This window comes from Eupeodes corollae, chromosome 1, assembly GCF_945859685.1.
Source record: "Eupeodes corollae chromosome 1, idEupCoro1.1, whole genome shotgun sequence".
Classification (NCBI taxonomy): domain Eukaryota; kingdom Metazoa; phylum Arthropoda; class Insecta; order Diptera; family Syrphidae; genus Eupeodes; species Eupeodes corollae.
This window is the reverse complement of record NC_079147.1, coordinates 61,071,191-61,087,634: the sequence shown is the minus strand read 5'-3', so window position 1 is coordinate 61,087,634 and position 16,444 is coordinate 61,071,191. Positions and strand designations below refer to the sequence as shown.

The window sequence follows — 16,444 nt, the reverse complement described above, 5'->3', positions numbered from 1 at the left end:
TTTTGTAGATATCAGATTTGAACAGGTCCAATACTAGTTGATTTGAACAGTCCGAAAAGTAATTTCTAACCCAACGAAGAAGGGATTCATCAATACCAAATACACGCATTTTCGATAAGAGAGCTTGGTGCAAAGCTCTATTAAATGTCTTTGAAGTCTTTAAGAAGCTTCCATTCTTCAAGATATTTCTTAAGCTGATAATTAATCAGCGTTTCTATGACCTTGAAAAGAAGAGATATAAGTGCAATTGCACAATAGTTAGATGGTAAGGAAGGTTCGCCTTTTTTAGGGACAGTCTGGATAAATGTAGTTTTCCATCCTCTCGGATAGAGACCTGTACAATAGGACAGATGGAAAAGCCTACGCAGTGGTTTTGCCAGCGTTGAAGAACACCTTTCAGAACAATAGCGGCGATACCATCCGGGCCATCGGATTTGTGAATATCAGATTTTTAGGTTCTCTAGTAACTGAACGAGTGCGAAAGAAGATTCGTCCCATAGAATCGTTTATACTTTCAAGTACAGGCGGAGTCATGTCACTCACTGGCAACATCGATACCGATGAAGACGTAGTGTTACGCACATTTTTGATAAATGACCAGAAATGTTTACTACCATTGGACATTGTAGTATTTTGTGCCATAATTTCTGGTCATGCAAAAATTTAATAACAGGTCTTTCTAGCTTGTTTGAACTTATTCCGGTTCTTCTCAGTTGGGTTGGCTTTGTGATTATTGAAACTTACATTTTTGATCCTAATGCTTGGTAAGGAAAACCTCTTCTCAAAATATCTTGTTGGTTATATTCATTTCTGTTTGAGTTGAATTTACCGCTGTTTCAAACTGTTAAAATACCAACATTTTATTTTTAACTTTAATTGTATTTAAATTATCCTCAAAATACTTAACAGCTAACAATTCAATGTAACGAATTTAAACTTGTTCTTGAAAGAGTGTTTGTGCAGAAACGAAGCAATAAAGACAAAAACAAAGAAAACATAAAATGACATAATGCATTTTTCCCCCCAACTAATTTATGGTTAAATAATGAGAAACTTATAAACAATAATTCACTAAATGTAACAAGTTTGTTGCCAGTTTTCCTAATAGTGTTTTAAGTACACTTAAAAAACATGCAATAAAAATACATTGCTACACAAACTCTAAATTAATATTACTAACCAATGATTGGCTAATTACAATTATTAAGTAAATAAAAACGGAAAATTTAAATAAAATATTCACAACTAATTAAATGAAAATTAAATAAAATCGAGTTAGCATGAAGTAATAAAAAAAACAGAAAGCAAAAATCTAAATGTGCGCAACCACTTTACGGTAACTTATGAACTTTTCGATCAGTAAATGTTGATTTGCTAAATTTACATTACAACTCTGTTTCGTAAAATATCATGAATTTTCATAAGTTAATTAAAATCCCAAGTTATTATATCCAACCAACAAGTTATTTAAATAAAATCCGCATCAACCTTGGCAGAACAGGAAGAAATAACCTTCACACAAAATCTCGTTTATACCCATACTCCTTTCAAACCCTCTATTCCCGATCGAACCAGACCACAAAGTCCAATTAATAAAATTTCTCCCATGCTTCTTCATTTCTTTTTTATTATAATTACATTTTCCCTCTCATTTGGTTCAGATTTCTGTATACCCGCTTTACCCATCATAACAGTAGCGGTTGGATGGTATAGGTACAGCTATTTGTTTATGTTCTTTTGATACAAATTTATGTCCCTTATGCACAGCAAAGCACAGGCGCTAAGCGGTACTGTGAGTATACTGTATAGTATAGTTTACCTATTGGTACTTCGTGTGCATAAAAATACATTACCTTGTCACCAGGAAGTATACCAGGTGGTAATTTTGTAACAGGTGGAGCCATTGTAAAAACAGGTGGTTGATCTTGAACGTCTTGTACAATCACAACAACTTCAAGTCCAGCAATGTTTCTGCTATCTTGCCCCGACTCAGCATAGGCATCCTGTAAACAAATAAGAAAATAAATATTTAAAAAAAAAGAATTAGTTATAAAATAAATAAAAATCACAGAACCTGCATATACCTACACCTTTGCTAGAGGTAAGGTAGATAGTTATACAGTGTGTGTCTTTTGTATATGTAAAGCCTCCTAATCAATAGAATCTCAGAGGTGGAATGAGAATTTTGTGTTTAACGAGGAGTTGAATATTCATGCACGCATGAGACATGATGCGTCGTCGTCGTCGTCATCATCAGCCTCCGCCTCAGAGCATGGACTGGATGAGGACGAGGACGAGAACGCATCGGCATATCCTGTCTAATTAAATGTTTCTGACCGTAATTAAAATAAATATCATTATGCTCTGTTGAGCATTTAAGTTATGTGCGAGAGTATCTATAAGTATATACTCGTACTTTATCAGACGCTCATAACAATCTTTTTGATTAGAACTGATTTGGACCGTTTGATGGAAGTCTGAAATGCATGAATAAATTAATTGGAAATACATATACCTTCTTGAATCTTGCGGCTATGGAAAGATCGAAAAGGTGCCTTAGATTTAACACAACATCAAATGATTTTAATAAATACTTGTACACACTTATCCATCTCATGGATACAAAATAAAAATAAAACTCAACCTATAGGAAAATTAAAACGGAACACTGGAAATTTATGAGTGCAAATATTTACTCATGCCTCTTAATGTGGGCTGATAGGAGCCGGAAAGTTATGGTTAAGATTGCCTTAATTCTTGTTGACTGCTGGTTCAACTGACTGATACTTGAAACGTTATCTTTTAACGATATAACGGACGGACCGCAGTAGGTACCTATCTGTTAATTAGATCATAATTTACTGTAACCAAAGAAATGGAAATTAAAATGAGGAGCTTTTCTATACAACTTCAGTAACTTAGGTATATAATAATGAAATAAAATAAGCCAAGAAAAAAAGTGTTGTTGAATTCAAAATATTACATTCAGAGGCTTTTAAATAAAATTGGCAAGGCCTAGTGACCTACTGGGTTTTCCTGTTTGCCTGTGTAGTGGAAGGCATGGTGGAACCCTACTATTTTGATGCTGGGTTTGAACACCTAGAAATGAGTTGAAGCTTTAATATTTATCACTTTATAAGATGAAAATATTAATCAAAAGATAACACTTGCTTATCAGGGTTGTTTTTCACCTCATAAAGTGGTATGATAAAGCTGATTATTTCAGTAGGTGTATTTCATTTAAATCTCCAATACATTTAAAAAAATTTCACCTACAAACAAATATATTTAAAGACCTTTTTAAAATCTTTCAAAATTCTTTAAGAAACATTTTTGGCAGATTTGAATTTTCGGAGTAAAACAACTTAAAAAAAATTGTTTAATTGTAAAATAAAGTAAAAAAAATCATCTAAAAAAAATATCAGTCCTTTAAACCTATGTTTCCATATGGTTTCGCTGTAGAACCACAAAATTAATACTTTTTTGGTATGAACCTAAAGGTTTTATGACGAAAACCATATCTATTTGTGCGAAATGACTCATTGGGGTACAAAGGGTTTATTTGAAATTTCTGGAAGCAATTAATAACAACTAAGCCTTGTCTTTTCATTTATTTGTAACTTTTAGTGAGTACAAGTTATGCTAACAAATGCACTGCACAACAACTGTCAACTTAAAATAAACTACATTTTATTTGGGTTTTATAACAAAATTCTACTCTGGACTGCTAAATCATTACCAATAGAAAGTATTTATTTCCACTTCTGAGAAGATGTAGATGTTCTAGTATTTAACCTGAATTGAATTGTGTGGCGCAATAGCCCGTTGAGAACCAGGGCCTAGTGACTTACAACTCTCAACCATTCCTGTGTGCGAGTAATGTTGTCAGGAATGGAATGGAGGGACCTACAGTTTAAATGCCGAATCCGAACGGCTAATTTGAGAAAGCACTTTTTCATGACAAGAGTTACTCTTGGAGAATTTGTCAATTCCTCGCAAGAGGCAGTACCCGCGAAAAGACTTTAGATGGCATAGGCAGGGATCGAACCCAAGACCTCTGGTATGAAAGTCCAATGTACTAACTATCATGCCACGGGTACTACTATATAGTAGTAACCTGCTTATAACTTATTACGTATAAAGATACTTTATAGCAGAAGTGTTACCATTACGGGGATTCGAAAAAATCAGTTCTAAAATGTATACGTTTTATATTTGTAAGTCTCAGAAATTGGAACACAGTCCAAACCACTAAAGTGTTTTTTTTTTTCAAACTTATACACAAATTAATTGCTTCCTAAAAATTATTAATAATCTCAAAAACGACCCTTACAATATTATAATACAAAAATCCAATGAGGCTTTATTGAACGCCAAAAGCTTAAACAATTTAGTTTTATTTAAGAAAGTGGTAAAAGATATTTTCAACGAAAAAATAGCTTTTCGAACTTTTATTTGATCAAAAGCTGCAGACATTAAATATAAATTAAGTCAGACTGAAAGAATCCTTGGTAATGGAAATAATAAAATAACCGGTAGTGGTTTCTTAAGAGTGTTATTGAAGCATTATTTTTAAAATTGTTGAAATATTCAAACAATTTTATTTATTAGGAAATGTTGATGGTTTTATTTTCCATGTATATTCAGTAGCGAAAAATAGATACGGTAATCGAAAAGATGCATTTTCAAATTTTAGTGACGCGACAACACAGTGGTAGGTAAATGGGGAGCAGTACCCGTGGCATGATGGTTAGTGCGTTGGACTGTCATGCAAGGGGTCTTGGGTTCAATCCCTGCCTGTGCCACCTTAATTTAAAAAAAATAATTTTCACGGGTTTTGGCCTAAAATTGTAGGTCCCTTCCATTCTTGACAACAGTGCTCGCACACAGGAATGGTGGAGTGTTGTAAGTCACTAGGCCCTGGTTGACAACGTACTGTTGCGCCACCCCATTTGATTTTTGATTTGAGGTAAATGGGGTCTCACTCTATCTTCTTAAAATGTTTGAACTTAAAAAGTTTTATTTTTCTGTCTTTCCTAGTCATTGCAATATTCAGGAATTCAAAACCAATGTGCACCGACATCTCCTTTTAAACCCTCTCTCCTCTTCCTAGTGCTCACACTGTGCATCTGCATAATAAGGGTAGTAATATCCCCTTGAGTGTGTGTTTATTATAAAAAAAAAAAAAAAATTATTCTGATCTATAGTCTCATGATTTACATGATAAACACGGTATTTCGTAGTCACTCTAAAGTACAAAGTATAGAAAATGATAGATAGCAGTTTTCACAATTTTCGCCTGATTTTCAAATATGGTAATTGATTTGATTAAAACATATCACCTATAGTACCCGTGGCGTGATGGTTGGTGCGAAGGACTGTTATGCCATTTAAGGTTATTTTCACGGGTACTGCCTTTTCCGAGGAATTGAAAAATTGTTCAATACTAATTCTTGTCATAAAAAGTGCTTTCTCAAATTAGCCGTTCAGATTCCACTTTGAACTTCAAGCTCTCAACTACCTATAGGTCCTCTCCAATCCTTAACAACGTTACTCGCACAAAGAATAGGGTTGTAAGTCACTAGGCCCCTAAGCCAACTTCAAATTTCAAAGAAGCATTTTACCTTTATTATCAAAAACCAAACAAACTTGATTACTACCACTGTAACACGGTGTTATCCTTAATTTGACTCAGTAATGACGAATTCTGAACATGATTTTGTTCAGATGATTAGTCAAAATGCTGATTTATTGTTCGTAAGTAACAACCTTAGAAATAACCCCTGCATTATGAATATTGGACAATGATTCAACTATTTTCTGATCTTTATATACATATCGAAAAAAAAAAACTATTTAAAGCACCGCAACAATCCAACTTTAAGAGCAAGAACATCAGACCATGTCCAGTAAGTGGATTAATTAAACAATTTTCTTTAAAAATGTAAAAATTTTACTTGCGTTGATAAATGTAGTAACCGTAGCGTGATGGCAAGTGCCTGTAATGCCAGAGGTCTTGGGTTCAAACCCCGCCTGAGCGGGTGCTGCCTCTTGCAAGGAATGGACAAATTCTCCAATCCGTTCGGATTCGTCACCTAGGTCACCTCTATTCCTGGCAACATTTCTGACACACAGGAATGGTTGAGAGTTGTAATTCACTAGGCCCTAGTTCTCAACGGACTGATGCTTCACCTATTTTATTTTTTTGATACAATATTTCCGAAATTAAATAACTCTAGTGAATCAATAAATAAACTCAAAACTGCATCTCATAGAGACATCGATTAAAGAAATATTGTGTAACTTCTAAATGAGTTGTTGTAAGAAACTTGTTACAAATTGTTCAAGCATATTTTTGCAGTATTTTAAAAAAAAGAACTAAATCTTTTTTAAACTTATTCTTATTTTCACAAGTTAAAAAAATATTGAAATATATTTAAATAATAAAATTAACTATTAACATTAGGGTCCTGTTTTACCAAACACTTTTCACTTTGCAACTTTGGACTTTTATTTTGCAAAGTACGTTTCGCCAGACACAAATTTGCAAATGTTCTTCTCTGCAAAATATTTTTGACCAAGCTCAAAGTTGCAAAGTGCAGAGTTTTGTTATTTTGGAAAGTATTTGTGCTTAGTGTTTCAACAAACAAAAAAAACTTTGCAAATTATTTTTGGGATTACTGAAAATCTTTTCTGTAATATGCAAAGAGAAATTTGTATTTCCAAATAAGAGTTTGTTTTGAAAAGTTGTCGAAAACTAGTAAAAATATATAGGAACCGTTTTAAAATGAAGAAGTAACAATTTTTTTTTAATTTTGCCGGATTTACAAAGAATATTAATTTTGAATTTAAGAGTTAGAGCGTTTGTTCATCTCCATTTCAAAAATGTCTTATTTTGTAAAGTTTTTTTTCGATGCATTCCACCATCGACATCGCAGACAGCTCTCAACGAAAATTGACAATTTATAGCAAAAAATGTTTCTTTTGAAAAGCTGTTGTAAATAAAATGAATAACTTAAAAATAGTGATTAGAGAGAAGTGAAACTAAGAATTAACTTCGATATATTAAACCATTTTTCGACATAAGAGAGTTTAATTTGTTTTGACTAAAATTATAAATAAAATACAATTCAATTGCCAAAGAAAAATGTGCTTAAGTCTCTTGCACCAACTTTGGTGTATACTTAAAGCTAGGAATGGAGCCCAATTTCACAGTGTTGCATCTATGCACGGAATAAGCCAAGCAAATGCTGAGAAGTTCATCAAGTGTCAAATATTTTCATTGATTAATTTCTCTTTAAGATGATAGATATTGTTTTACAAATATTTGCCAATGTATATTTGGTCTTAATAAACAAAATTTAAGATTAACTTTGCAACCTTTCAAAATACGAATAATTGAAAAGTTGTTCTTTAAATTGGTGAAATACTTTTACTTTTCATATTTAAAGTAAACTCCAAAAAATTGAAAAGTGAGAAGTCTTTTCACTTTGCAAACTTCGTGAAACACTTTGCACTTTACTTTGCAGGATATTATTTTTTTTTTGCAAAGTGAAAAGTATTTGGCGAAATAGGCCCCTGATTTGAAGAAAAAAATTAATAAATGTATTCTATTTTTTTATTCCACTACTGGACGTACACATCACAACAAAATGTTGACACCTTTTCGTCAATTACATTATTATTTAAGAAAAGGTCAATAACCGCATTTTACTACTCTTTTATTATGATGCCAATATTAAATACCTAATTGGTTACTTAAATTATACACATTTATGATTTGACACCGTTAAAATTCTTTTTAGAAGAAATTTCAAAGAGAAGGTGTACTTATATTTAAAGACCAGCAATCATTCAAAAATGAAGAGAGAGCTAATTTGACAAATTAATGAAATTGAGTCCCAATTAGGCTTCATCATCTTTTAAGTTGTATACCGCCATCAAGAGCCATGGTTGACATTTAATTTTATCACATAAAAGACTAAAATTAACCACAAAATTATAGCTAACCTAATAATTATAAACATTAAGCCGTCAAATAGTGAGTTAGTAAATCGTACCTCTTTAAATAACATATCTTTCGAATGAACTCTAGCAGCACTGTTGGAGATTCGTTAACAGTTACAGCACTTTTCCAACTCAACTTTAATTTAAACCAAATTAGCTTCCAACTTATGTTTCTTGAGAATTCGTATACTTTTCATCATTAAATTTACACCCTAAGACAACTTAGAAAACAGTTTTTGCAGTGCTTACAAAATTAGCCACGAGTATCACATCTCAGGAACTGTACAGAACCACAGCAACGAACGATGTACCTACCCTACTTTATAATAATTTCTTCAGTAAGTAATGGGTGTTTTTTTAGGGATATAAACATTTAAGTTAGCAACACTATTTGAAGTGGCGGCCAATTTGTCAGCTGTCAAGTAATCTGTTTTTATTTTATTTTGGAACTTCTGGAACTATTTCACAAGGTCAAAACCACAAGACTAGCTTCTTACTGGGATTCTTACAAATTATCCCTAAGAAGTTATAAGATGGCACCAAGAAAATCTTAGTAGTATTCCTGATAATAATTCTGTGGCCAGGCTAACTAATCCAGCGATGCTTAGCAGTCTTTAAAATGCAGATGGCTCTTGGGCAAGTTCAAGGGAAGAATTGCTTTGGCTTGGTACTGGATACTCATTTACCTGGTAGCTCTCTAACCGCAACTTACAACAGTCAAACTCGTTCAATGTAACCTATTTACAATGTCTGATCACAAGAAACAAGTTGGCTCTGAATAGCTTCGAAAAATTTGAATCGGCGGGTCCAAATGGCATAATACCAGCTGAATTGCAAAAAGCATCAGATATATTTGCACCAATCCGTGAATTGGGGAAGTGAATTGTTTTTACACCCAAAGCAGGTTAATGCTCGTAAGTCAACCCTAAAGATCTATGACTTATGAGTCTATATTATCATTCCTTCTTAAGACCTTAGAAAGATTGATTGATATCAATTAAAGGGCAAGTATTGATACAAGAATTCTGTGATATTAACATAATCACGCTTCCATGTTTCGTAAGGGAATCAAATTAAGCTTAGAATAGGGCTTTAAGATTTCAGTGGTATTACAAGACCTTGGTACTACAACTAGAATTAGAATAATGCCTTAAAAACGCTTCCAAATTGTGCACACTTATTTTGAAAATAATGGTTCTCTTCGAAATTCTTTTAGTAATACTCGTAAGGCTCAATCTAGGTTATCGAAAACTCAGCACTTGTAACTAAAAGTATACTGCCACAACCACTGGAAAAAGTTATCCATTCTCATGCCAGAAATCATACCATATCAGAATATTAGCTTTCGAATACAGCAAATTTGATATCAATTCAAAAAACCCATCTGTGTTCCATTCCTCTTCAAAGTTCTACACCTTTGAAAAAAAACAACCTTTATCTTTCTTACTTGAAGTACTCTACTTACTCTCTGTTTGCACTCTGATGGTGTGGAGCAAAAACAAAAGGTACAAAACGTAACATTATGGCCATCGCTGCAATTACAGCTAAACGTTGCATACTTGCTGCACTCCCGGCCACAATGAACGAATACGAATACGTAAACGTGTCGGTGGCAACGGCAACGCCATATACCGGCTGGCCGGCCAGCTCATCAGCCTCAACCATACGACTGCTCGCCAGCTTGCCTGCCTTTCTCACCGTCAAGAGTGACGACGCTGAGTGGACTGGTTAAACGTTAAATAGCAGGGAACTGAACAGTGCATTGCCATCGAAGCGGCCTCGTCAGCCAGAGCTAATAAAACGAAAATGGTGGGTGGTTGGGTTGAATCGAGCGGGGTGGTGGAATGGCTGTTACAAAATTGAAAAATGCATTTTACTGCGAAAAACGTTCAGCGAGAAAAACAACAACAACGACGACGAATAAGTATCAGCGAAGTAAATGTATTTCGTGCCTGCTGCTGTTGCTGTTGCTGCGACTGCGGCTGCACTCTCTGTGCGCAGAATTCTGTTTGCCTGTTAGCGGTGTTCGACGATGTTGTAACTTGTTAACATGGGAATCGGCGAGAAGTCTCGAACGCAGCGCAAACTGCAGCAGTCTCAGTTATCCGTCCGTCCGTTGCTTGTCGGTCGGTCTGAATCTGAATTGACCATTGCCGTTTGGAGTGTGGTTAGTGGTTGCACTGTTGCAGCAGCAGCAACAGCTTACAGCACCAGGCAGCAGGCAGCGGCATTAGCATCAACAGCAGCCCCTTTGGCCAGAAATTGTAATGTATTGACTGTGGCCAGGGCAGCCAGCGGGCGATGTAATAAGATTTCTGTTCTGGGGAAAAACAAGCGTTTTAGATTTTTGTAATGTGTGCCCCTGCTTGCAGCGATTTAGGTTGGCCTGACTTTGGTTGGCCTACGTCTGGTCAATGGCCCGGTCCGGTCCGGTCGGTCAGTCGTTCAGTTGTTCGGTTGTTTGGTTGTTCGGTCAATAAGGGTAATTTTGGGTTTTTAATGTTTTGGAATGTTGGTTGAGTCGTTGTTTTTGGTTGCTCTGTCGGTAATTTGGGACTTTCTGTTATATTTATGTATATATTTCTCTTTAAGTTTAAAATTGTGTTTTAGAATTGTTAAAATTTTGTTTTTATTGTATTTTTGCTCGATATTGAAACAAATGCATCATGGGTAGAGATATGAGCTTACAGCTGTGGCTATGGCGGGCTACTGATTAATAAATGTTGAGGTAAACAATGAACTGGTAAGGTTTTAAAAATAAATAAAAAACGAGGTTTACTCGTATGAGTCAGCGGCACAGCTTCAGCGATACGATAATGCAATATTGTTGAGAAGGTTATCGCCCGAAAGTCACAGAAACAACAGGCATTGTTTTTTTTATTTATTTTGTATTTTTAGGACAGATTGGGGGTAAGAAAATGTTAGTTGTAATTTTTTGTTAACAGAGCAAGAACAGTTGGGATAGTGGCTTGAAACAGGCGGTCAGAAAAATGTGTTGATTTTTTATTTTTTATTTTATAAGAGGCAAAGGTTAAGCAAGAGAATTATAGTTATGGGTAAAACAGAAAAGAATTTTGTGGTGATTTCTTTTCGTAGATAAATTGATTGTGAGTTTATTCTTACTTAAAAAACATATTAGTCATGATAACATTAGTCAATAAATGTTTAAAGCACATAGTTTAAGTACATTTGATTTGAATGATGAAGAAATTTAACTGAAGATTGAGTCCCATGGGCTTTAAGTTATTAAATAAATGAGCATGTTAAAATTCGTCGCTAATATATATCCTTTTTAGATTGGCGCCTCGTGGCGGCCATTTTGAGTTGGTGACATCTGTCAAATCTTTTGTTTGTTTTTCATTTGTTAATGCCAAATCGTCATGGCAAGTTACACGATTGAACAGCACGTTCAAATGATTGGACTTTATTATCAAATTGAGTGTTCGTTAGCACAAACATTGCGCGAATTGCACTTATTTTACGGTAGACGTTGTGGCCCTTCCCAATCGACTTTTCAACGTTTGGTCAATAAATTTCAAACGACTGGTTCAGGAAACAACTAGCCAAGATCCGTACACAAAATCGGCCGAAAACATCGCTGTGGTTGATAAAAGTGTAGAGCCAGACCCGAGGCAGTCTATTCCTAGCCGTGCTCACGAGCTCGGCCTTTCGTAGACGAATTTGGCGAATTTTGCCAGAACTTGGGCCTTCACCCGTACAAGATCTAACTGACTCAGGAGCTCAGTTAATGTCCAAAGACAACGCCGTTTGTTCACCGACTGTGCTTCGAATCGTTTGGAAGAAGACACCAATTTTGACCAAAAAGTAATTTTTAGCGACAAGGCGCATTTTTGGATGAATACTGTGTTAGAAAGCTAAATGTTCGTATATAGGACGACACCAAACCACGCGAGGTTCACGCGGTCAAAAAGGTACCGTTTTGTGTGGATTTTGGGCCAGGGCTGTAATTGGTCCGTACTGAAAACGACGTTATTGAGGCGGTCATCGTCAGTAGCGAGCGCTCAATAAAGATGATAACTAATTTTCTGTGGCCCAAATTGCACCAACAAGACGGGCGGCGCTACGTTCCACATAGCAAACGCTACTACATTAACCCACCCTTATTGAAAAACCCTATAGTTTGTTAATGAAGTTTAAAACTAAAAAATTGAATTAACAATAAACCGTAGATACCGTAGATGTGTCACAATTTTTCTGACAGAATGCAACGGCAGATGGAACAGTCTACCCATTACAAAAACCTTCTATCTAACTTTTATGCAGGTCCATGCATAATACTAGTTCTAGTGTCCCTTATATTTTCAATACAAATCCGTCATTAAATGGTCTTTTTGTCAATACATAAGTCTAACGAGTTTATGATATCGAAATGGAGCTTTCCAGTGTTAATTGAGACAGCAAGGGCTTTGACTGCCATAGTACCTATATTTTCTGCTGAAGGTAGATGTGTATTTTGTATTGAGGTTAAAATTTAAAGAAAATTACCCAAAAAATTAAGAACTTTAGTTAGAAAACTATTATACATTTTATCTATTGTCCATTATTTCTGCTATAGTCTAGGTATTTTGGAATTTCAATTCTCAGATATCTAGTAGAATACTAATTCGGTTTTTTGGATGACTATGCATTTTAATAAGTTTAAATAATAACAGTTTGTGCAAAATGTATAATGTCAAATATTCAAAAGTCCTATTGTTCCTTCGATATCGCAGTTGCCAATTTACTCTCATTGATTAAAAATGCAACATTTAATTTGCTGAGAAAAGTCTTTCAGTTGCATTAACAGATGTAATAAATAACTGGAACCGTATTAGATTCTTATGGCCAATTTCTCAACAAAGTTCTAGTCTCGGTTTATTGATAAGTTGGAACTTGATTGAGTTCTTACTCAAATCTTCATTAAGTTCTCAAGTGTTAGAATTCTGATTTAGATCTCAGTTTGATATAGAACCTCGATTTATTAAACCCTCAAATTTGGGGGTTTAGGATATAATAACTCGGTTTAGCAATGTGTTTACTTCTTCGAAATGCTTAGTTTTCAGATTCATTACAATTTTGGATAAAATTTAAGACCACAAGAATTTTTATTTGAGGTAGCAAAATATTTTAGTAAAGTACATAAACATGGAGTGTTTATAACGACCACGAGTTTTGAGTCTGTAGAAATAGACACAAGATCTGCACATTTCAATTATGTTAAGAAATGACATCCAATTAAACATATGTAGTCACGAACATTAAGATAAATCCGTTTATAGAAAGCAAAAAGTCCGTTTATACACTATGTGCATCTGAAGAAATATTTAAAAATACTTAATTTTCATAAATATTGCTGCATTTTTAATCTCTGGTATAATAATCTAAAATCTTTGGGCTGAAACACACGACTTAGTGAATCTTTTTAGTAAAATTTTTGCTATCATTCAAATTTCATCCATCATATAGATTGCATTACTTTAAAATCTGAATTAATGGTGCAAGTTTTGAAGAACACTGGACAAAATTAAATCTAAACCCATACAACACGAATATTTGTACATTTATCAATCTTTTAAGAAATACATTGTACATTGAACCACGAAAACATAATTTTTTATTTCAAAAATAAAAGAAACAATATTAAAATTAAATTCTAAAATAAATGTCAGCTATTCGTAAAATGTTAGAATTTTTAGTCATATCTAGATATAAGGTTCTTCAAAAACAGGAAAAAAATGAAATTTTATAGATATGATTAGATGTGAAGAAGTGCTCGATCTCAAAATATTTTAAAAATTAAGTTTCAAAGATAAACTGAGAAATACTCGATCGAGTTTTCAATATTTTTAGAACTAACTTAAGAAATTGCCCGTTAGTGTTGGTTTGTTTTAAGTCTGTAAAGCAAGATTCTAACGTCTCTGTAGATCTATATGTAGTGATCTGAGGACTAAAAGGACTTGTTTTTACTCAAGCTTGATGTAAAAGTTCAGTTATGGCTTAAGAACTTGAGTTGAAGAACCTAAAAATAATTGTACCTAAGCAAACATTATTAGAATTTTAAGCATACACTCATTTACAGCAAAAAAGGATGTGTGATTACTAAGATTCCTATTGAGTTGTCATATGTGTTAACTAAAGGAGTTTCTGTTTGTTGACATAAGTAAATTATTTAAACTCTGTTTTTTCGCAAAGTGGGATTCTAATTTGTTTTCAAGGCGGCTACAATTTTTCTTTTTTTTACCGAAAAGTTATTTCTTGCCCCGGGTATATTTAATAACAAGGACCTACACCATGTTCAGTAGTAGTCCAGTAATAATGTTCCGGAAAAAATTGTCATTTTTTTGGATTTTGACGCGGAATGTTCTTTTTATTTGCAAAAAGTACGCTAGTGAGGTGGCCATCCAAGTTGAATACTATGTATTCTAATGACATTTTTTCACTGCAGAATAGCGCTACACGCCACACAGCCAGTCAAAGCTACAATTAGCTTTCAGTATGAGCTATCTGAGGGTAATGTAGACGATGTAAATTTACCGCCAAGCTCATGCAATTTGACCAAGCTGGACTCTAAATTGTGGGGTTCTTTAAGGACACAGGTTATGTAAAAAAAGAGGTTAGGATGCGACATTCTCTGATAACTTTCCATCCTGTTTGTCGAATTGTCTTGCTTAACACTTCAACAAAATATTCATATCAATATCTTTCTTTGTTCTTCTAATACTTGGGTCGAAAACCGAAAAAAATTACTTATCAGTTTTTTGTTGTGTTTGTAGGTTTTCGTGTTTTGTTAAAAAAGATGTCAGTTGAATTTTTGTTAACATTAAATAAAAGTTACCAACAATATTTTGCATATGATAAAATTGTTTCATTTCGAAAACAATTGGTAGCATTTCTTGAAAATTTGTATTTTTTTGTATAAAAAAAAACAGATTGTATTTTTTAAGAACAATATCTGAGATAGAAACAATATTTGGCACAGAATTAAATATTTACGAGGTATCGGGAATAATTTATCAACTTTTATCAATTTTGAGTACTATTTTTCGTAGATTTTTTTGAAAAAACTGACAGTTGCATTTGTACAAAAATTTCCTGCCACTTTTCGAAAATCACATTTTCTTTAAATGAAATTAGCTTGAAGAAAATATTTCAGATTTTTGAAAAGTTATTTGAGTCGAAAATCAATTTTTACCAACTTTTAACTTTTAACCTAAAAAAGTTTTTTTTATTTTGCAAAAAACTGTTAATTCGATTTTTTGTTTTAGAATTTTACCACATGTCTAAAACGTAATTCTTCTTTTGGAGATAAAATTATATGTTGTATGTAAAATATTCGAGAAGAATATTCAAGTAATTTTGCTTCAGTTTTTTGAATTATATTTCACCACATGATTGTTTTTCAAAATTATATCAGTTTGGTATCAAGTCAATAATTTAATAATTATTTAACATTTAATTGAAGTTGCAAGCGTTATTGGTTCATGGAATATTTTGAGTTTAGAGTTCTTTTTTAATGTTTTTGCAATATTATCTGTATAACAAAGTTTATTTGAACTTATATCTCCAATGGTTCTTGAGATATGGACGACAAAAATATCTCCCAGAACCTAGGGATGTACGAACCTACTAAAGTACGTACACACGCAGGCACAGACATCTCTATACAAAATTTTATTTTTATTCTAGGGACTTTGAAACGTCAAAAAATGTCAACATTTTACAATAACTTCCTATGGGATGTTAAAAGTTCAGTATATGGAATCACGCAAAGTTCATTAGATAATAATGCTCCCAAAAATGTGTGGTTTTGACTCCAATAATTTTCAAAACGATACACAAAAGGAACCAAAAGTATTAAAATTCTTGAATTTATAACCATATATTTGACCAATTGCGGAGTTTCAAAATTCAACCAAGATAACAATGGATGATTCGATCTCGCACATCCGTCTATCATAAAGCTTACTCTGATTGAAAAAAAGAAAATTATTTTCATATTAAAAATTGTTTCGATACATTTTGTCAAATACATTAAATCACAATGTTACGAAAAAAAGCTTTTTCATTCCCTTTCCTTAGAATTTGATATGAATTAAGGTTTTTGTGTTTTATTATCTACTAAATGGAAGCATTTTTCAAATTAAAAACTTTGACATTTATCAACAATAAAGTTGTACTTACGTTTGTAAGAACAAACAAATATTTTAGCTTCTGACAATTTTTTTTACGGATGAGCACGTTTTTCTTATATTTTTAATACAAGTATTACAAGTAAAAAAAAAACTAAATGAAGTAAAAATAGTTTTCTAAATCAAATGTATTGTTCGAAGATCGTAAAAATCTCAAAAGAAGACAAATTTAATTCATATTTAATAAATAGCATAATCTGTTATTGAAAAATATATTTCTATTACAAAATTCAAAATGACAATTTCGA

At 33.2% G+C, this 16,444-nt stretch overlaps 1 protein-coding gene across 4 annotated transcripts in view; it reads right to left on the bottom strand.

Moving 5' to 3' along the window:
* The window catches only part of LOC129943129 (cadherin-86C), a 449,574-nt gene that overhangs the window by 47,852 nt on the left and 385,278 nt on the right, over positions 1-16,444 (bottom strand). For all 4 annotated transcript variants that reach the window (XR_008781168.1, XM_056052378.1, XM_056052377.1 and 1 more), the window contains exon 5: positions 1,854-2,003. Coding sequence is in view for 3 of the 4 variants with exons in the window: in XM_056052378.1 (XP_055908353.1) it covers positions 1,854-2,003 (150 nt within the window). In the remaining variant the exon portion in view is untranslated. The remainder of the gene's footprint in view (positions 1-1,853; positions 2,004-16,444) is intronic.